The following is a 21,561-nucleotide window of genomic DNA, read 5'->3' as shown; positions in this document are numbered from 1 at the left end:
CCCTGCACCAGGCAAGACTTCGAGATCAAGCCTGCTTTGATCGGTCTAGTACAGAGAAAGGTGTTCTCTGGTATCTCTACAGAAATTCCAATGGAGCATGTTGAGAGCTTCGAAAAAGTCTGCAGTTTCACTCGCGCGAATGGCGTACCACCAGACTACATCAAGTGCATGTTATTCCCATTCTCTCTTGATGGAAAAGCTGCACGGTGGTTGAACTCCCTCCCTACCGGCTCTCTCACTTCATGGGAACAGGTCCGATCAGCGTTTCTCAACCATTTCTACTCTAAGGCGAGAACAACTGCATTGAGGAACAAGATCACCTCCTTCAGACAGCTCACTGATGAGCCTTTCTGCGACGCATGGGAGTGCTTCAATGACTATCGCAGAGAATGTCCTCACCATGGATTTGATGATGACTACCTCTTGGAAATTTTCTATGATGGAGTTGACTGGGAATTTCAGAGTGCTATGAACTCTGCCAGCAACGGAGACTTCATGACTCAGACCACTGATGGAGCGTTTGAGCTAATTGAGAACATGGGTGCTACCTCAGCCAATAAGAACGAGGAGAGCGATCGCTCCAAGAAAGGGTACAGTTCTGACACCCAGAAGATAGATGAGCTGACTGCCAAGGTTGATCAGCTACTGAAAAATAACCAAGGGCACGTCTTCAGCATGGAGCAAGCTACGGCCGGGCAGATTCAGAACCAGAACCAGCGACAACCGCAGAGCAATCGGCAAGCTGTTCCAGCTGCCGGGAATAGTCAAGCAGATGAGCTGAAGGGTCTGGGTATGATGATGCAACATCTGTTGCAGGGTATGCAGATTCAGGGCAAGGCATTGAATCAGGTTTCTACAGACATCAACACCAGAATGAACAACATGTTCACCGAGCTGAATACAAAGTATGATACTGTGAGCAACCACATAAAGAGGATTGATGTTCAACTTGCTCAAACAGCTGAGAGTGTTAAGAGGCAGCAAGGTATGCTTCATGGAAAGAGTGCGATGAATCCTAGGGTTGAGCACTGTAATGCAACAGAGCTGAGATGTGAGAAACCTGAGGGAAAAGAACCAGAGCAACTGTCTGCTGAGACTGCTCCAAGCGCAGAAGAGAGAACAGAGCAGCCTGCTAGCTCTGAAGTGACTGTTCCCGATGAACCTATTGAGATTCCACCAGTGCGAGTCTATGTTCCTAAGGTTCCATATCCAATCCCACCTAAACATCTGATGGATCCTATTAGTGCAGAGAACCTGGCTGGGTTTACGAAGATGGTAAGAAGACTTTCTGAAAAGATCTCATTTGAACATGCTTGGGAGATTCGGCCATTGCGTATGTTCTTCAAACATTGCAGAGAAACTCGTGAGGAAATTAAGGCTCTCTTTACTGAAGCATTGACACCATCACTGAAGGTATTGCCTAAAGTCAATGACCCTAGAAAGTTTGTTTTTCATTGTTCCATTGCTGAAGTGTAATTCAAGGAAGCTCTTTGTGATTCTGGGTCTAGTGTGAACCTTGTCTCAAAAGCGATTGTAGACGAGCTGGGCATTGTGGACATTGAGCCTTCTTTGGTGACTTTGGCTTTTGAAGACTCTTCCATGGATGTCCCTTATGGCACAATTCGCAATCTTCATGTCCAGGTTGGGGACTGTGTGGTCCATACCGAATTTCAGGTTGTTGAGATGAGCAAGGATCATGAGATGCCTTTAATCTTTGGAAGGTCATTTATGGCTACAGTAGGAGCAGTCGTCGACATGCCTAATAAGAGAGTCTCCTTCTCCAACATCAACAAGAAGGTTTTCTACAAGGCTGTCCCAACCAGATCACAAATCATTTACGCCACTTGCATCTCAGTGGTTAGTGGAGAACAGCTGGAAATTGTTCCTAAGAAGGAACTTGGTAAAAAGGGTGAGATCAAAGAAGTTTTGGATGGAGATCCTCACACTGATACCAAGAAACTCAGTGGGAATGCAAGGGTGAAAGAAAAAGTCCAGAAGAAAAGGGTCAAGGGTGACCGTATGATGACTTTGATACCTCAGTTGTGTGATGAGAAATCCATTGAGTATGAGGTAAAGTGCAAGGGTACCTCTAAACCTTTCTCTAAGGTCAGAGTAATTCTCACACATGAGCTGAAAAAGAAAGGAGAAGGTGCTGTGAAAGGGTTGTTGAGCAGAGTTTTGAAGTTGAACATGTCTGATTGTGGAGCTTGTTTTGGAACAAGCCCTCATGCTCAACCCGACTGATCCTTGTCACCAAGTCAAGCTAGTGACTTAAACCAAGCGCTTGGTGGGAGACAACCCACTGGTAAGTGTAAATATAACTTGGTTTTATTTTGTTTGCTTATTTTTGGTTTTAGTTTATTGAGTCTCAGGTCAAAAAGCAGAAAAACCCGAGATACTTCAAAAATTATGGGTTGCAGCAACGGAACAACCTGTCCCTTGAAAAGAACGGTTGTTCCAGGCGACCATCTGACGATAGAACATCCAGAATTTTCATGGAGCACCCGCTCCACTCAGGTAAGTATCTCAAAAAAAAAATATTTATTCTTGTTATCACCTTCTCTCTGATTTATTTTCACACCAGGGACGTTGTGAAGTAAGTCTGGGGGAGGGTTTCCGTCGTTTACTAACTCGTTTCTTTCTTTTGTTTTTCTTTTGAGTTAATTTGAGTCAGTTTTTATGGTCGAGTCAGTCAAAACTTTGTGGGAATTAGGACCTTATTCCGTGTTGATCACTAACCACCTCGTGCTTTAGTTATCTTATTCAGTGACCTTAGCGGTGGCGAAAGACACACATGTGGACCTGGAACACCCTGACATATCTCACTTGATTCTCCAGAAGTTTTCAGCCGATCAGGTTACACTGGGTAGACTTAACTCCACCTAACTTGAACTTAATCTTGACTAAAATTCTTCTTGTTATGGGCATTAGATCAGGGAAACGAGAACACACTCAGGACTTCTTATCCTTTTTATCCATCTTGCTGATCCTGAGTGACTAGCTCATCTTTAGCTAGTTCCCACCCTACACCTTAGCCTTTATTCCACCTTCATGCATTTGTTTTTCAGTGTCATATGTGCAAAACGTTCGGAGAGGAAAGGATTGACGCAGCCTTTTACTCGTTACTGCTGCAGAAATTCAGTCATAAAGGAGAACAAGCAGATTAAGGGAGCAACCGCTCCATAACCAATGAACTGCGCAAGAGCAGGGGTGGAGAATCAGAACCACCAGTGGCACTCAGAAACATCATGTATTACCTCCTTCGTCACATCACCATATCAGTCTTAAAAAAAAAAAAAAAAAAACGAAAATAAGGTGATGGAGAAGAGGAAGAAATCAAAGAAACATGAGCCACTGGGAAGGTCAAACAAAAGAGTGGGTACCAAGTTGAAAGATTGGGGAGCAGCCAGATGGCTGATCCAAAACAGAGCAGTTGTTCCAGAGGAAGCAAAAACGAGTAGAGGCTGTGGACATCAATGGATCCGTCCTCTCTTGCAGTTTTGCGTGATATCATGCATCCTCTACAAAAAAATGGTAGCCCCTAAACAGTCTTAACTCCACCATACAATAGCTTGTTCCACACCTAGACCGTCTACCCTGAATAGTGCCTGTGATGAGAAGCTCACGCTACTCTTAAATGAATGTAGGGAGTTTTGTCTCGATAGTGTTGCTTTTTCAGGTTTGAGATGTAGAGTATGGAGCCGATTTTTGAACAGCAGTCAGTGGAGTTCCGTTCCGTTAAGGGTGTGTTGTCCTAGTTTTACTGCTTATATGGTTCATAGATTCGTGGTTAAAGTATGGTTGCTGAGAATAGGAGACTTCCCACACTTTCAAACTTTTCTCCCTATTCTTGATACTTGACATTGTTTGAGGACAAACAAGGATCTAAGTCTGGGGAAATTGATATATGGTGTTTTTGGCATCTTGTATATATGTTTTCTAATTGGTTTTCAAGTCTTTATCGAGTCTTCCTAGTCCTTTTTGAGTCATTACAGGTTTGGAGTTGCATTGGATGGGAGATGAACCAGCTGGAACAAAAGAGACAAACAAGAGTGCAATTTAGAGTTTTTCACGCAGAGCAGTCTGACAGAGCAACCTGAGCGCTTGCTCCAGCGGCAGAGATTTTTAAGGAAGTTTCCAAATATTTCGGGATTTTACCTAGGGCTTCCCCCTTTTTCTCCTGCAACCGCCAGAGACCTGCAATATATATTCTCTTATTATTCTAGACATTCTACGCTACACTTTAGAGAGATTTTGAAGAGAGAAAACTTGTACTCTTGTTAAGGGAGAAGAATCTCTACATCATTTGGAGAAGATTTCTAAACCCTCTTTGCTTTTTATTATTAATTCAGACATGTTTTCTTCATCTGTTATCTCTGTGATTTCTCTGTCCATGGCTGAGTAATTCACTTGCTTAGTCTAGGGTGTTAGGGTGTTAGATCCGTGAGTTAAACATAGATAAGTGAATCCATTGATTGTCTTCATTCATAACTGTTCTTAATACTTGCATTAAACTGGCCGCTTAATGTTAGATCCTAGGTTTAACCTGTTCATTAACCGTGTAATAGGTTGCTAGATCTGTTATGAATGAGCATTGCATCCCTAGTCAGTGAGAGTAGATATTAGGGTGTATTGTGAACATATCGGACTTGATCTCTAAAGCTTGCTAGTGCGTCTTGATCCAAACGAGAGTTTAGGCATCAAGACCGATTTGCAAAGGAATCAATACCACGAGAGTGGGTTGATTCAACCTGAGTGATCCTAGTTCTGGACTTACTTTTAGTTGAACTTGAATAATTGTTTGGCTCACACTTGTTTAACACCCGATCAAACCACCCTAGGCTAGCATTCTTAATCATCTGAAAAACCTTAAATAAATCTCTTACTTGCTTGTTATGAAATCAACTTTAAAATCCTCATATTGTTTTAGCTTGATATTCATCCTATAGAAATAAAGTGTAATCATTGGTCTCTGTGGATTTGATCCTAAAGTGTTACATCGACATACCATTTGATTGTGGTAGTGTGCACAATAGGTTAATTGGTGTGCGTATACACGTAATATCAGCAGTGCTCGAAAACAATAGTCTTTCGTTCTTCATAGGGATGCCGAGTTACCAGTTTGGTTTATAGAGTCTTAATTGAGTCTGTATCTTGATAACAAAAAAAAATATTACGTATATTAAATTTTTTTCTGAAATTTTATATGTCAACACTTTAAGAACAAATTAAGTTTAAATTCTCTATACATATTAAGTTTAATATAAATAAAATTTTCTAAAATTAAAGAACTTAAAAATATAAATAATAATGAATTATAATATTATTAAAAATTAAAAAAGCATATTTAAACGATATAAATTTAGAAATGATTCTTTCATATTTTTAAGATGTTTTCTATATTTTTTTCCAAATAAAGAAGTTTTTGTACCAAATATTGTAAGAATTGATTAATATTCATTAATAGTTGATGGAAACACAAACCATTATATACTGATGATGTCAAACTAGGCACAAGAATAACAATATTATAAAGGTACATAATACAAACACCAAATCATAAATAATATATTTAAGCATTTTATCATATAAGCTAAATATACATAATTATCAAATTATAAATACGAAACGTACTAGCGCAACTTACGGGCCATATTCTAGTAAATTTTATAATCGATGTGGGTTTGTATTTTAAAAGAAAATATCATATCTTTTTAAATCATGATCCATGTGGGTTTATATTTTACTTTTTATTTACGGGCTTTTGATTTTTTTTATTGTCAGTTTTGTATTATAAAAGAACCCAAAGTTTAATACTCCCTCCATTTTTTAATATAAGTCGTTTTAAAATTATGCACATAGATTAAAAAATAATTAATTTTTTATATTTTATAAACAAAAATATGATTAATTATCTACCTAACCATAAATCAACCAATAATAAAATAAAAGGTATATTATCATTGGTCATATAACATTAAGTGTTAATAAATTCTACATAGAAAACCGAAACGTCATATAATTTGGAACATAAAAATTTCTCTAAAACGATTTATATTAAAAAACGGAGGGAGTATTAAAAATATTTTCATATTATTGGAAAGTAGCTGGTATTTTCACCATTTCCCTATAAATACATGTGTTATAGTGCTGGGTTCAAACATTCTCAGCAGACGAACACTTCAATTCTTTGTTCTTCACTTTTTTCTTTTGTTCTTCACTTAGGTTTTTGAGTTTCAACTATGGAATCAAATCGTGTTAAGTTTCTTGAGAACAAGACCTTGCTCGTCACTGGCGCTTCTGGTTTCCTCGCTAAAGGTAATTCTTTGTACTTAGTCTCCTGTACTGCAAGAAATCAACTGAGTAAATATTGGAGGCTTGGAGCAACGATGATCAAAAGATATATCTATTAAAGCAACTTTATTAATAATAAATCCACTCATGTAATTCATGAATTTATATATTGTTTATGAATAGTTTTAATATTTAAACATAGTTTTCGTGGAGCGAGTTCTGAGTTTGCAACCAAACGTGAAGAGGCTTTACCTCCTCGTAAGAGCATCTGGTAAGAAATCCGCGGAACAACGGTTACACAGTGAGGTATTTATATATACGAAAACTATGAACCAAATTTTTTAGTTTGATAATTCACACGAAAATGACTTTCTGATTCTTTTTTTACTTTGAAACAGGTTTTCGAGAAAGATTTGTTTAGGGTGTTAAGAAACAATATTGGTGATGAAACTTTAAACGCCCTAATCTCGGAAAAGGTTGTTCCTGTTCCAGGCGACACATCACTACACAATATGGGAGTGAGTGACTCTAATCTTGTACAAGATATGATGCAAGAGATCGACATTGTTTTCCATGCAGCTGCCACCACAAGATTTGACGAAAGGTAGTTGTACATTTGCTTCATAATTGTTATATAAAAATTAGTTTAGCAAAAAAATTGTTATATAAAAATTGTTATTGACAACCATATTAATAGCCTTTGGTTCGCTTGTATGTGAAAAAGATACGATGTTGCACTTCGGATCAACACATTTGGAGCACTCAATGTCCTTAACTTTGCTAAGAAGTGTGTGAAAGCAAAATTGCTTCTCCATGTCTCAACTGGTGAATCACTTAAACTCTTTTTTTCTGAATCAAAGAAGGATATGTTAAATCTCAGACTAGTTATGAGGTCTTTAAAAAAACAAATTTTTCTTTCCCTTGAACTCATTTAAACCTTCTATTGTCAAATTCATATCATATACATGCAAAACCTAGAGATTTTTTTTTATTAAAACAAATTTTTTTTTCCATTGAACTCATTTAAACCTTTTATTGTCAAATTCATATTATACACATGCAAAACCTTTTATTGGCCAGAAGCTTGGAACAAATTATAAGTAAATTCAGTTGATATCAAATTTAACTTAATAATCATTTACCCGAACAAATTTTAAGTAAATTCATGTCATCTAGGCATGGAAAAAAACCAAGAATCCAAGTTTCAAACCGAATCCAAAAAAAAAGAATGTATCCAATCCAAGATATAAAAAACCCCGAATGAATCTTGTATAATGGTATAAAAACATATCTAAATCCAGTGTGTTATCAACTGAATCTGAATAGGTAATCCGAACTCCCCAAATCCAAAACCCAAAATTCAAAAAACTAGATCCGAAGATCCAAATTAGTATTCAAAATAAGTATTTAAAAACGAAATTAATATTCTAAATACTCAATTTCATTTTTATTTTGATATGATATCTAAAAATTGTATTTAAAATTAAGTAAGTACCATAAATACTCAGTTTCATATTTGTCTTGTGATATGATATCTAAAATACATGAACCCAAACCAAAATAATCTGAATCTTAAATAAGTATGATTTCAAAATTATATCAAATCAGAAGTGTTATTAATCCGAACTAGAACTATATTAAGTAATATTCAAATTAAGAGGCAGAACCCGAAAACCAGGAAAACTCAACTCAACCCAAACCAAATTTTGCTTATATGTTGTTCTAATCTTGTTAAAATAATTGATTTTTAAGTTAAAATTGATGTCAATTAAATTTGTATCTAATTTGTTTCAACCAAAATAAGTTTACATATTTATGGATCATTGAAAGTTTTTTATTTTGATGGATCATTGAAATTTTTGTGCTTCTTAGTGAAATTGCGGGGTTCAGAAATTTACCGTGACTTTTGTTCTTATTTCATTAAAACGTTATTTTGATTTCTGTTAAAAATAAAGGTCTTTTAACTGAAAATTAAAATTGTTTAAATTTATACATAATTTAGCTTAGTCAACACATGTTTATTTGTTTTGGATTAAGTGCTGGTTCTTTTTCAGCGAAAGTGTGTAAAATTAATATTTGTTTGTTTGTTTTCTCTCTTTATTATAATATTCATACATATTTGTTTTTGTCTAGCTTATGTTTGTGGGGAAAGATCGGGACTTATACAAGAGATACCTTTTGCAATGGGAGAAACTCTTCACAGAAAAAACAAGGTAGATATCAATATCGAAATGCAACTGGTAGAGCAAAAATCGAAACAATTCGTTGAACAAGGTTGTTCAGAAGAAGAAACTAAACATGCTATGAGAGATCTTGGGTTGAAAAGGTTTGTGTTCATATGCCAAAATTATAAATACTATGAAGTAAAATTTATTTTCTATGGTACGATTGTTAAAAAAACTGTGAAGTAACTTGAGGCACGTTGTTCACACATAATGTTTATCAGGGCAAAGCTTTTTGGATTGCCAAATACATATGCCTTCACCAAAGTAATGGGAGAGATGTTTCTTGGACACTATAGAGAAAACATGTCTATTGTAATAATACGCCCCACAATGATCACAAGCACTTTCTCGGACCCATTTCCCGGTTGGATTGAAGGCGTCAAGTAAGTAATCACCATTTGTTTTTACTTCTTGTTGTCAATATGAATGTTACTATCTATTGTTCATCCGAGTATGGGCCTGTTTGTTTCTCCATGTAGATGGACCATCTGAATGAAGATGAGAGTTTTGTTTGTTTAGGCACTAAAAGTGCAACTCATTCAAATGGATCATCCGGATGATTTTTGGAAATTTAGGCTTAATTTTAAAGTTCATTCAGCTGAACCAATTTGGATCATTTGAATGGAGATGGTTCATTCAAAATGGTATAATGTCTATTATACCCCTAATGTAATTCACAAATTACAAACCTAAACATAATATCATTTTTGTCATAAACGAAAACTGACAAAACTACAAAAACATTTTTTCACGCCAAAACCCCAAAACGCATTTTTCCGCTAAAATTGCAAAAAATGTTTTTCCGTCAAAATTGCAAAAACGTGTTTTTCCGCAAAAACCAAAAACATGTTTTCATGCCAAAATCACAAAAAAAAAAGTTTTCACGCCAACACCCCAAAATACATTTTTTCCGTTAAAACACAAAAAAACACGTTTTCCCGCCAAAGTCACAAACCGTGTTTTCCCGCCAAAATTGCAAAAACGTGTTTTCCCGCCAAAACCAAAAAATGTGTTTTCCCGCCAAAACCAAAAAAACATGTTTTCTCGCCAAAACCGAAAATTTGTATTTTCCCGCCAAAACCGAAAAATCTCATTTTCCCGCGAAAACCGTAAAAATGTGTTCCCGCCAAAAATGTGTTTTCCCGCAAAAACCGCAAACGCGTTTTTTCGCCAAAACCGGTAAAAACGCGTTTTTCCGCCAAAACCGCAAAAACGCGTTTTTCCGCCAAAACCGCAAAAACGCGTTTTTCCGCCAAAACCGCAAAAACGCGTTTTTCCGCCAAAACCGCAAAAACGCGTTTTCTCGCCAAAACCGTAAAAATGCGTTTTCCCGCCAAAACCGCAAAAACGCGTTTTCCTCCAAAATCGTAAAAATGTGTTTTCCTCCAAAAACGCAAAAATGTGTTTTCCCGCCAAAATCGTAAAAATGTGTTTTCCTCCAAAAACGCAAAAATGTGTTTTCCCGCCAAAAACACGTTTTCCCGACAAAACCGCAAAAACGCGTTTTTTCGCCAAAATCGCAAAAATGCGTTTTTCCGCAAAAATCGCAAAAATGTGGTTCCCTCCAAAACCGCAAAAACTTGTTTTCTCGCCAAAACCAAAAATTTGTATTTTTCCGCCAAAACAGAAAAATGTCGTTTTCCCGCCAGAATCGAAAAATCTTGTTTTCAGCAAAAACATAAAAAATGTGTTTTCTCGCTAAAACCGTAAAAACTTGTTTTTCCGCCCAAACCGTAAATAATTAAATGTAATATAGTTAAAATTAATATTAAACATATGATTAAATCAACACAAGGATATTTCAATAATTTCTTTACTAAACTCATTTGAATGGAAATGGAAATAAAGAAACAAACATAAGATCCATTTAGATGATTCATCTAGATGAGCTATGTGGATGGACAAACAAACAATCACAAAAATCTGAATGGATCATTTGAATAGATCATACAAATGAATCATTTGGATGGAGATGGCAAATGGTGAAACAAACAGCCCCTATATAGTTTTCTCTGACTCAACTTCTTTTGTGGTTATGTATATGTGAAGAACTTTAGACACTGCGATTCTATCATACGGAAAGGGAATGCTTACCTGTTTTCTAATTGATCAAAAAGCAGCATGTGATATAGTAAGTTCACTAGGAACATTAATAAATCTGTGTGTACAAGATAAATTAAGATTCTGTTTTTACTAGCTTGATTCTAACACGAAATGTATGTCCATTACAAGATACCCATTGACATGGTGGCAAATGCAATGATCGCGACCGCAGCCGAACACTTCAATGATTCAGGAAGTCATACAGTTTACCATGTCGCCTCATCTTATCGGAATCCAATAATATATAAGCAAATTGCTAATATTATGAATCGTTATTTCAAGAAAAGCCCTCTGCTCGGTCGCAGTGGTATGCCTATAGTACCAAAAGATTTAGTACTTTTATCCACAATGGCTATGTTCCGTCTCTACATGGGCCTTCGCTTTAAACTACCTTTGCAGGTACATTTACAAATCGCACGTGAAATAGATTTTTCTCTACGAGTGTCATTCATACTTTAAATTCACTATCTCTGATTTTATCTGTTTTTCTTTTCTTTAGATGTTGGGATTACTTAGCATAACTTTCCCATCACAATTTGGAGATAAATATCAACATCACAACCGTAAATTTAAGATGGCCATGAGATTGGTGAAAATTTATGAGCCTTATCTACTCTTCAAGGGCATGTATGTCTCTATCTCCCACATTTCTTTCTACTTTCCTTTTAATACATGTCTACTAGATACGTGGTGGAGATAAGGGACTGAAAGGTTTCTTCTATATATATGATCTCCAGTTCATTTTGCCATGCCTTGAGTCACTGTCTAAAAATGTAATTAATTTGAATTATATTGTTTTTACATGTAGATTCGATGATAAAAACCTGGAAACATTACGAATCAAGAATGAAGCCAAAGAGAGGAACGACATACCCGGGTTCAGCCCCAAATTCATTGATTGGGAAGATTATTTTATCAATACACATATCCCTGGCCTCGTTACACACGTTCTAAATAAATAAACAAACTCCAAATACAAGAAGTAAAATATTTTTTTAAAAAAAGGTATTATATGAAGTCAAATTTGAAGATATTGCATTATGTGGTTTAGCGTGCCTACAATATATAATAATTAGTCAATATAAGTTCTAAAAATAATGTTGTCTACCAACAAATCTTCGGGAAACCGGCCGATTCATGCATCAACAGAGGCTAACGGTCCGGATCAGTACATAAACACGTTACATGTGCGAAAACATACCTCAACTAGTATAAAATTCAATTTTCCATACATGAACTTACAAAATTGGTTTTTAACATACATTGACCTGATTTCCGTTAGTCAAACATTGCGGAATAAGAGTTTTCGTTAACCGGTAACATGAAATTGGCCAATTCTTACATCAACATGGGTCAATGTTCTCGATCAATACATAAACAATTTACATGTGCGAAAACATACGTCAACTAATACAAAATTTAAATTCAATATATGAACTTTTGAAATCTGGTTTTAACATATATTGACATAATTTCCACTAGTCAAACATTACCGAAGATAAATTGTCTGTCACATGTTGATTAAGTGAGATTTTTATTAAATTATGTGCTAATTAAACCGTATTACATAGTAATTGACTAAGAAACATAAATCATTTAGGCCAAACGATTTCGTTCTCGTGTAAATCATTAGTTAAATTCTCTTTAACTTTTTGTTTTTCGTCTTTTTCGGCAAAAAACCTAACACAGAGAAGACAACAGAGGAAAAAATCGAACATAAGGAAACGGGAATGTCTAACTTATCGAACAAAAGAGGAATTATGATTGGATAAGGTAGAAATTCTCGTTTTTTTCTATTCGATTTTGTTCTTTGTTTTTTTTTATGTATTAAGTTTTTCGCCGAAAAAGTCGAAGAACAAAAAGTTAAAGAAAAAACTAACTAATGAGTTACACGAAAATAAAATCGTTTGGTCTAAATGATTTATTTTTTCTCAGTCAATTACCACGTAATACGGTTTAATTAGAACAAAATCATTTGGCCTAAATGATCTATCTTCCTCGATCAATTATAACGTAATATGGTTTATTTACCACATAATACAAAAAAAATCTCACTTAATCAACACGTGACATACAATTTATCTTCGGTAATGTCGGACTAGTGTAAATTAGGTCAATGTATGTTAAACCAAATTTCAAAAGTTCATGTATTGAATTTAAATTTTGTATTAGTTGATGTATGTTTTCGCACAAGTAAAGTGTTTATGTATTGATCGGGACCGTTGACCCCTGTTGATGTAGGAATTGGCCAATTTCATATTACCGGTTAATGAAAACTCTTATTGCATAACGTTTGACTAACGGAAATTAAGTCAGTGTATGCTAAACCCCAATTTTGTAAGTTCATGTATGGAAAATTGAATTTTATACTAGTTGATGTATGTTTTCGCACATGTAACATGTTTATGTACTGATCGGGACTGTTAGCCCCTGTTGACGTATAAATTGGCCGATTTCCCACAAATCTTCCAACGCCTGAGAATGGGGAGCGCCAGGCGCCAGCATGAATTTCTCATCCCCCGTTTTCTTTTTTTTTTTTAGTCCTTTTGAACTGGAACTGTAGAATTTGAAACCCACATACAGTCCAGAAGCTCAAAAACGTAAACACGAAGAGTTCTCCAAATATCATCTTCTTGTCAAAAACCAAAAATGCTGCTAATTTTGTCCTCAGAGAACTTGGACCCCTACGGTTTGAGTCTCATTTTCTGGTGTCGCCTCTCACCTCAAGTGCAAGAGGGCTAGCACTTCTGTGGAAAAAAGAGATTGGCATTCAGATTCTATCATCCAATCCGAACTACTCAGATTACGTTTAAGAACACAACTTTCAATAGTGCTTTTGTCTACGAAACACCAGAAATCCCAAACAGACATGCAGTGTGGGACAATCTCTCATCAATCTCAGAGTCACGTGATCGGCCCTGGTTCCTGACATGCGATTTTAATGAGATAATAGACAATTCAGAAAAATCTGGAGGAAAAGAAAGACATAAGAGCTCCTTCACTGGTTTCTGATCCTTCCTATCGTCATGTGATCTTTTCGATCTTAAACATACTGGCAATTTTCTCTCCTGGAGAGGCAAGCGTCACATAGTGTACTGACGTCTGGATCGGTTCATGGAATATAGCTCCTGGTATGACCTATTTCCGACTGACCGGTCTCACTACCTTCCGTTCAAAGGCTCTGATCATAGACCACTCCTTGATATACCATGGATTTTATCCACTTTTAGTCATGGTATATACGTGTTTTTAAATTCATTACAGTTGTTTTGGAGTCTTTTTAGTATATTTTCAGGTTTTGGAGTGATTTGGAGGAAAATGGTGATTTTGGTACATTTTGGAGATAAAATGAGAAAAACCTGTAGCTGACCATCGAACCAGTCCAGTGGTCTATGATTGAAGATGATAATCGATCGACACACACCTTGTGTTGTCGATCGACGGCAAAGCGCGCAAAGACCAGACTTGGTTCCAGCCGATTTAAAGCCCAAGTCCCACAAGAATTATCAAATTGCCCCTGACGAGTTTGAACCTAATATTTATGTGCTCTGCCATTGTTCTAGGCAACACATGCTTTCATACTTTCTTACACAGCAAAATACTTAGAGTTTTAGGTTTGGAGAGAAGATCCAAGACTCCTTCAGAGATTTGTGATTGGAACTCCAAGTTTTTGTACTCCTATCTATTCTATGCAGTTTTATTATTATCTTGTTATGAATTGATTAACTATGTCTGAGTAGTTCTCTTTGTTAGATTTAGGGTTCAGATATCCATGAGGGATTAGCCCAAAATATAGAATTGCTAAGTTGTTAGGATATCAATCAATTGAACTGTTCTTTAATGCTTGTGTTCTAGAGTAGCTAACTAGGATCTCGTCTATAGATAATTGGGCGCAAGCGGAAGCATGGTCCTTTGTCTGATCTAGTTTACATTGTGCTAGGATTGTTAGAAACAAGCGACATCTGATTTAGTTTAACCTAGTGAACAAGTCAAACCTGCGTGGTAAAGCTTTCTAGAAGGAACTTCGATCGACAACTCAGTAGTTGCATCGATCGACGGGCTAAAATGTGTATCGATCGACAATCCATAATTGGTATTGACCGACACTTTCTCAAGACCAACAAGCGACAACTAAGGTCTTAGATCTAGACAATAGATAGTCTAAAAATATGGAAGTTGATCGACTATTCTTTAGTTTGAGTTCTAGAATATCCAACATACACTTAGTCTCTATATCTCTATAATCCTAATTGTCTGAATAAAACCCTTAAGTCTAACACATTTCATATCTGTTTAAAACCCCAATCAATCAACCGAGCAATTACCTTGCTCACCACTGCTATTTACATTTAAACATGTTTGCCTAGCTTAACCACATAACTACTAGATCTTTTGTGTATCTTAGCTCCTTGTGAATTTTATCCCTAAGTGCTACAACTTGACCTCTTATTTGAGAGAGTACAAATCACTCCTTAGAGTAATTTGAGTGATATCACTTCTCTCAACCTTTGATTCAAAAAGGAAGAAGCAACAGAAAGCTTTCAGATAAGATAGAAGACTTCATGACAATTCGGAAGTTACAGAGTCTGAACCTGACTTTGCCCCAAAGGATAAGCAAGTGTAGACACGCCATAGCTGAGTGGAGAAAACTCAACTACACAAATAGTCAGAAGGCGATTGTGGAGATATGGAATGAACTAGATGCATCCATGAAAAACCTCCAGGCTGATGATCTCTTGATCTCATCCATCAACCATAAACTCTTGAAAGCTTATAAATCAGAAGAGGAGTTCTGGAAGCAGCGAAGTCGTCTACTCTTGTTGACGCTTGGAGATAAAAATACGGGATCATTCCATGCCACAACAAAGGGACGAAGAGCATGGAAGAATCCCTATTTTTATCTCTAAGGGTCAGCCAGAGTTGACGGCTTCGCTGTTTCGAGAACTAATATACATGAATGTTATAACAAGTGAACATTCTTACATATTATTATAATTAAAAAAAAAACTTTCCAATATATAAAATTAATATACATGAATGTATTGTACTATTTATTATAAGTGTAAGAATATTCACCAATCTTCTCTATTAAAAGAGAAGTACCATTTTTATGTACTATAAAATAGTCATCCTAGATCCATATAATCAATTACATTTATTTGATTATTTAAATCTAATGTATTAAAATTGAAGTATACATAAGATTTTACCCTTGATTTTCTTTGATATTTACAAGCAATGTCATCTATCTTATTAAAATAGGAGTACAAATAAAAAATAACCCTAAGATTTACTACTTATTTATAATGGCATGCCACTGAAGTTATTAATAACATACCTTTTACGATTCTTTGTTTTTTCCTCTTTAATTAATGAATTTACAAAATAAAATTCTAACAAAAAAATTAAGGCAACAATAATTAATAAACCTAGCTTATTTTTGTCTTTTCTTATTTAGTATATATATGTGTGTCTGGATATAATTAATTCCATATATACATTTCGTAATTAAATACATACATTGTATGGTAATTATTTTACTAATTCCATATATACACAATAATTGATTCCATATTAATTAAGCTACCTTTTTCGATTTTTTTCCTTATTAATTCTTTATCTAGCTTTAAATAGTTAATTAAAAATATTGTTTTGAAAGCTATATAATTATATTTTTATTATTTATAAGTAATAACTAAAATAAAAGTCACATTAACAGAATCATTTACATAATATATATATTAATATATAAATATATTATGTTATATATATTTTCATATAAAAAATAGTCCAATGTAAATTTAGTATGATAAATGTTGAAAAGTATAAAATATATAACTGCATATATATTGAATGATATATACAACAATTTTATTATGAATTATCATTAAATTTTGATCCATAAAAAAAATAAAATTACTTTTTTGTGGATATATACTGGTCATATTCTAAAATATCGATGATACAATTGACGGTTTACAAGATAAAACGAAATTATTCAATATAAACTATAAAATTGTTGTTTAAAAATTACTCAATATTTTTTATAAAAATGAAAAAAAAACAAACATCCGCGCACCCGCGCGGATTAAGCTCTAGTTCCTATTTATGATCAACTATTTAATTATTTTACTATATACTTTAATCATTTAAACTAACTGAACAAAAAAAATCTTCGAATTATTTTCTGATTCAGTTTTGGCATGTTATTTAAATATGCTATATGTTGTGATTTTTTTTAAAGATATCTTGTGATCATATTTAGCTATAATTTTGATTTTGTTGGTAAAACTTATATTTACTTCCTTGATTAAACAAGACTAACGTGTTCATAACAAGATATACTTATTGTTCAAACCACCTTAATCAACAACCGGTTGCATGTTTGGTTTTACATTTGACTAAAGTGTTTTTAAAAGTTAAATTATCTAATTATATCAAAACTTTTAACATTTACTTCTAATACTCCCATTTTCTTAAAACACTAGCTTAAGATCCGCGCAATTGCGTGGGATGAATGTTATATATAAAAATATTTTTATATATTATTATTTATTTGTATTCATTTACATATTATTTATATAATTAAATTAGAGTAAGTACATAAATAAAAACAATACATCTTGTTTACTTACGATACTTTTTTGGTAAATTAATCAAAACAATCATTTTATTTATTTTATATGGTATATAACTAAATTTCAATGACATGGATATATATACATATATATTATATTTTAATATAAATATTTATGATTGAGAATTCATTATCATATGATAAACATAAAATTTCTATTGCAATTTTTTTGAATGCAAATTTCAAAACTAAAATATTAAGGTTTCAATAATTTTCAATACAAACTTAGAAATTATCATATTTAAGTATTTTTCTATGCTATATAGTTTAATTTAAAACTATATTTAATATATAAGATGAATGTCTAGTGAATGAGACTTCATATTCATACGATTTATGATCATTTGTATCTTGTTATTACCAAAAAAGTTAAGGAGTTTTTGCAAAATTGACTCAAAACATGAAGTCAACCACAAAACAAACCTATGTTTTTTTGGATTTTTTTTTGCCCTATTCACCCTACAAGTTCACATTATTTACAAAAATGCCATTAGCTTTTTTTTCTTTTCGAAATGACATTTTTACTCTCTCAACCTCATCATCTTCGTGTATTTACAAAATTGTCATTGCCATCAATACATCAACCACCATGAACAACCAATTTGAATCTCTTAATGCATCTCAAATCGATTTACACTTCTTCTTTCTCAATTCCTATCAACTAAAAACAACATTTCTTTCAATTTCTCTATATATTCATCCAAAAAATCCCAAGATTTTGATTCTAAAATTTTTATGGTTCATTGAGCCATTGAAGCTTGTGATTCTTGGTGGGTCACTTTTGTTTGAGATTCTGGGTGCTTGGAAAAGACTTATGTGTGCTAAACAAGTTATCTCACTGGTTGAAACTATGAAATTGAGATTTTTTCCAGATCTGTTCGTCCAGACGACTTACAGGTTAGTCTTCTGGCTGTAGACGACTAACCTGGAAGTCGTCTGGTCAATGCAGAGGTTAGTTTTGCAATTGACTTTTAATTTATTTTTTTCTGGACGACTTACAGGTTAGTCGTCCACCTTTGTTTGATAAAAAAAAAATCAAGATGACTTACATGTAAGTCGTCTAGGAAAAACGGGTTAGTTTTGCATTTGACCGGAATGTGTCAGAAATTTGACTTTTCCTGGACGACTTACAAGTTAGTCGTCCAGTAGAAAATTAAAAAATTAATATTTTTTTTTCTAGACGACTTACATGTAAGTCATCTCAGGTTAGTTTTGCAATTGAAATATTAAACAAAAAATATTTTTTTTCTAGACGACTTACACGGAAGTCGTCCGTCTGACGACTTACATGTAAGTTGTCCAGGATTTTATTCCGAGATTCTGGTCAAACCTTGTTTATCTTGGACGACTTATAGGTTAGTCGGATAGGAAAAAAACTCAAGAAGACTAACGTGTAAGTCGTTTAGAAAAAAAACAAATTTTTTGTTTAATAATTCAATTGCAAAACTAACCTGAGACGACTTACAAGTTAGTCGTCTAGAAAAAAAAATATTAATTTTTTTTAATTTTCTACTGAACAATTAACTTGTAAGTCGTCGAGGAAAAGTCAAATTTCTGACACATTCCGGTCAAATGCAAAGCTAACCCGTTTTTCCTAGACTACTTAGTCTCGATTTTTTTTTATCAAACAAAGGTTGACGACTAACCTGTAAGTCGTCCAGACGACCTCCGTGGAAGTCGTCTGCGTCAATGTTTAATAAACTTTCATTTTCTCTAAACCTATAAAGACTTTTTAATATTTTTTTGTTAATTCATGTATATTAGTCAATATTAGGGCTTCAGAATGAAATTTATAACTTAATTGGTGATATTTATGAGGTTACCAACATTCACGTTAATTAAAATTTGTAACTGATCCGAGAAGACTTCCGTGGAAGTCTTCTACACTAGTTTTTAAGTCTTCTACGCTAGTTTTTGAATAACTTGTGTGTTTAAGAGTGATAAGTAAATTCAAGATATGTAAAACTTATATTTTCAAAATATGTTTTCTCCCTTAGTTTTACTAAATTTGACTAAGTTTTTGAACACAAACTTGTAAAAAATGTGATATGCTTTGACTAGTTACTATTGTTTGTTTACATCTCTTAAGTTTTATTGTTATAGTCACCAATGATGATTATTGTTATGAGTTGGAAGAAGGGTTAAAATGCTTCTTAAAATATTGTATCAATATGAGGCTACCAACATTCTTATTTATTAAGATGAGAAGAATGTCATTGGAGTTTATTATTGCATATGGGATCTCCAAAGATAAGAAAAAGGCTATTGAAGTATATTATTTCATTGATTTGTAAATGTGTAAACACATTGTTAGCACATATATTACATCTTGTGAAACATTATTACTGATTTTACAAAAAATTCACAACTAAAAGAGTAGACATGCAAATAAAAAAAAGACCACAAACAAAACTATTATAGATCATTCCTCTACAAAGACAAGTTTGGACTCCACTTGATATGGAAGAAGACTTCGTCAGAAGACTTCCTGGAAGTCGTGTAGCGCATTATATTTTAGACGACTAACAGGTAAGTCGTCCCAGAAGTCTTCCAGATCTGAAAAATCTGGATATAAAAAACGTTCAAAAGGTTTAAAAACAGAAAAAATGAGTGGAAGATTAGATAAATCTACATTTATAGAACACACAAAAATACATATTTAAAATTAATAGATCTACCTTTAAATAAGTGGAAGATGAGAACCATCTAATTAAAAACCTGCAAAAAAAAAAAGATAGATTAGTGAGAAAGACATGAGACAAAACTGAAAAATTCATATAAAGTTTGGTGTTTTCATGTAAAAGAGATTAGAATGGGTTTTGAGAGTTTTAGTTTGAGAAAAAAGTAAGAACTTTATACAACAGAAAGTTACCAAATGAAGAAAAATCAGACATAAAACTTACCAAAACGCTCAGATTTGTTATGAAAGGGAGAGACATGGGAGAAGACTCCGTCAGACGACTTCCGGGAAGTCCAGACGACTTCCTGGAAGTCCAGACGACTTCCTGGAAGTCCAGACGACTTCCTGGAAGTCATCTAGCGCATTATATTTTATACGACTAACAGGTAAGTCGTCCCAGACGTCTTCCAGATCTGAAAAACTTGCATATCCATATCCAGATCTGAAAAACTTGCATATCCAAAAACGTTCAAATGGCTTAAAAAAGAGAAAGTGAGTGGAAGATTAGATAAATATACTTTTATAGAACACACAAAAATAAATATCTAAAACTGATAGATCTACCTTTAAATGAGTGGAAGATGAGAACCATGTGATGAAAAACCTGCAAAAACAAGATAAATTAGTGAGAAAGACATGAGACAAAAATAATAAATTGATATAAAGTTTAGTGTTTATAAGTTTAAAGAAATTAGAGAGAGGTTGAAGAGTTTTAGAATGATGAACATTACATTTTTGTTGCAGCCATTTGAGAGAAGGAGATAGAGTGTGCAAAAGTTTTTTTATATAGGGAGACAAAAAATCCAATTAGGTTAAATATTTTTGATTCAGACGACTTCATAGACGACTTACTTGTAAGTCACCCAGAAGACTTTAATATTTTTAGCGGGAAACTAAAATATTTTTAGCGGGAAACTAAAATATTTTTAGCGGGAAACTAAAATATTTTTAGCGGGAAATTAAAATAGAAGACTTCCTAGACGACTTACAAATAAGTCGTCTGGTTTAAATTATTTAAGCGGGAAAATAATTTTTAAAAACATTTTAGGCGGGAATATTTGGACGACTTACATGTAAGTCGTCTGATTTAAATTATTCACCAGACGACTTACAAGTTAGTCGTCTAGACCCTAAACATAACCCATAAACTTAATTAACTAACTAAACACTTCATAAAATCAAATTAAACTTCAAAAGTGTTTACTATACACAAAAATAAACACTTATAGGTAAAAATTAATTTTTCAAAAAAACATTCAAGCTTTCCAAAATCTAACCCTAAGAATACATACAATACTACAACATATGTTGTCAAACCATAAAACCAAAGAATATCATGATTATCTACTTTCACTCATCTATACTGAAAACTATTCAATTTTATTATATCTTAATTTACATTACTTAAAACTGTTTATAATTACATGATTTTAATTTTTCATTTGTCAAAATAGTTTTTAAAATATTTATAAATTATTTTTAAGATCAACTACACCAGACGATTTCCAGCATCTCAGACGACTCAGATGACTTACTAGGGTTATATTCGTAAAGATGACCCTAGTTTGCTAACAATGGGCTGGCTGTAATTTCACAAGGCTTTTAGGTTAGTTTTGCATTTG

At 33.7% G+C, this 21,561-nt stretch overlaps 1 protein-coding gene and 1 non-coding gene across 3 annotated transcripts; one reads left to right on the top strand and one right to left on the bottom strand.

Moving 5' to 3' along the window:
- Window positions 1–300: 300 nt before the first annotated feature.
- Window positions 301–407, bottom strand: LOC125593665. Its single transcript, XR_007329565.1, has one exon. It is a non-coding gene; the product is annotated as a small nucleolar RNA R71 (small nucleolar RNA).
- A 5,636-nt stretch (window positions 408–6,043) lies between these two features.
- On the top strand, window positions 6,044–11,790 carry LOC125575648 (putative fatty acyl-CoA reductase 7). 2 transcript variants are annotated; one of them, XM_048767361.1, is made up of 10 exons: window positions 6,044–6,318; window positions 6,497–6,600; window positions 6,693–6,898; window positions 7,019–7,119; window positions 8,428–8,620; window positions 8,741–8,902; window positions 10,569–10,650; window positions 10,752–11,021; window positions 11,122–11,249; window positions 11,431–11,790. In XM_048767361.1, exons 1-10 carry the CDS (start codon window positions 6,243–6,245, stop codon window positions 11,582–11,584), a joined length of 1,476 nt encoding a protein of 491 aa, XP_048623318.1. In that variant the 5' UTR covers window positions 6,044–6,242; the 3' UTR covers window positions 11,585–11,790. The 2 variants fall into 2 exon arrangements, with proteins under 2 accessions (XP_048623318.1, XP_048623317.1); XM_048767360.1 differs by having other exon boundaries at window positions 10,752–11,063.
- Window positions 11,791–21,561: the final 9,771 nt, after the last annotated feature.

The sequence above is a fragment of the Brassica napus genome, chromosome C9 (genome assembly GCF_020379485.1).
Source record: "Brassica napus cultivar Da-Ae chromosome C9, Da-Ae, whole genome shotgun sequence".
Classification (NCBI taxonomy): domain Eukaryota; kingdom Viridiplantae; phylum Streptophyta; class Magnoliopsida; order Brassicales; family Brassicaceae; genus Brassica; species Brassica napus.
This window is presented reverse-complemented; position numbering and strand designations above follow the sequence as displayed.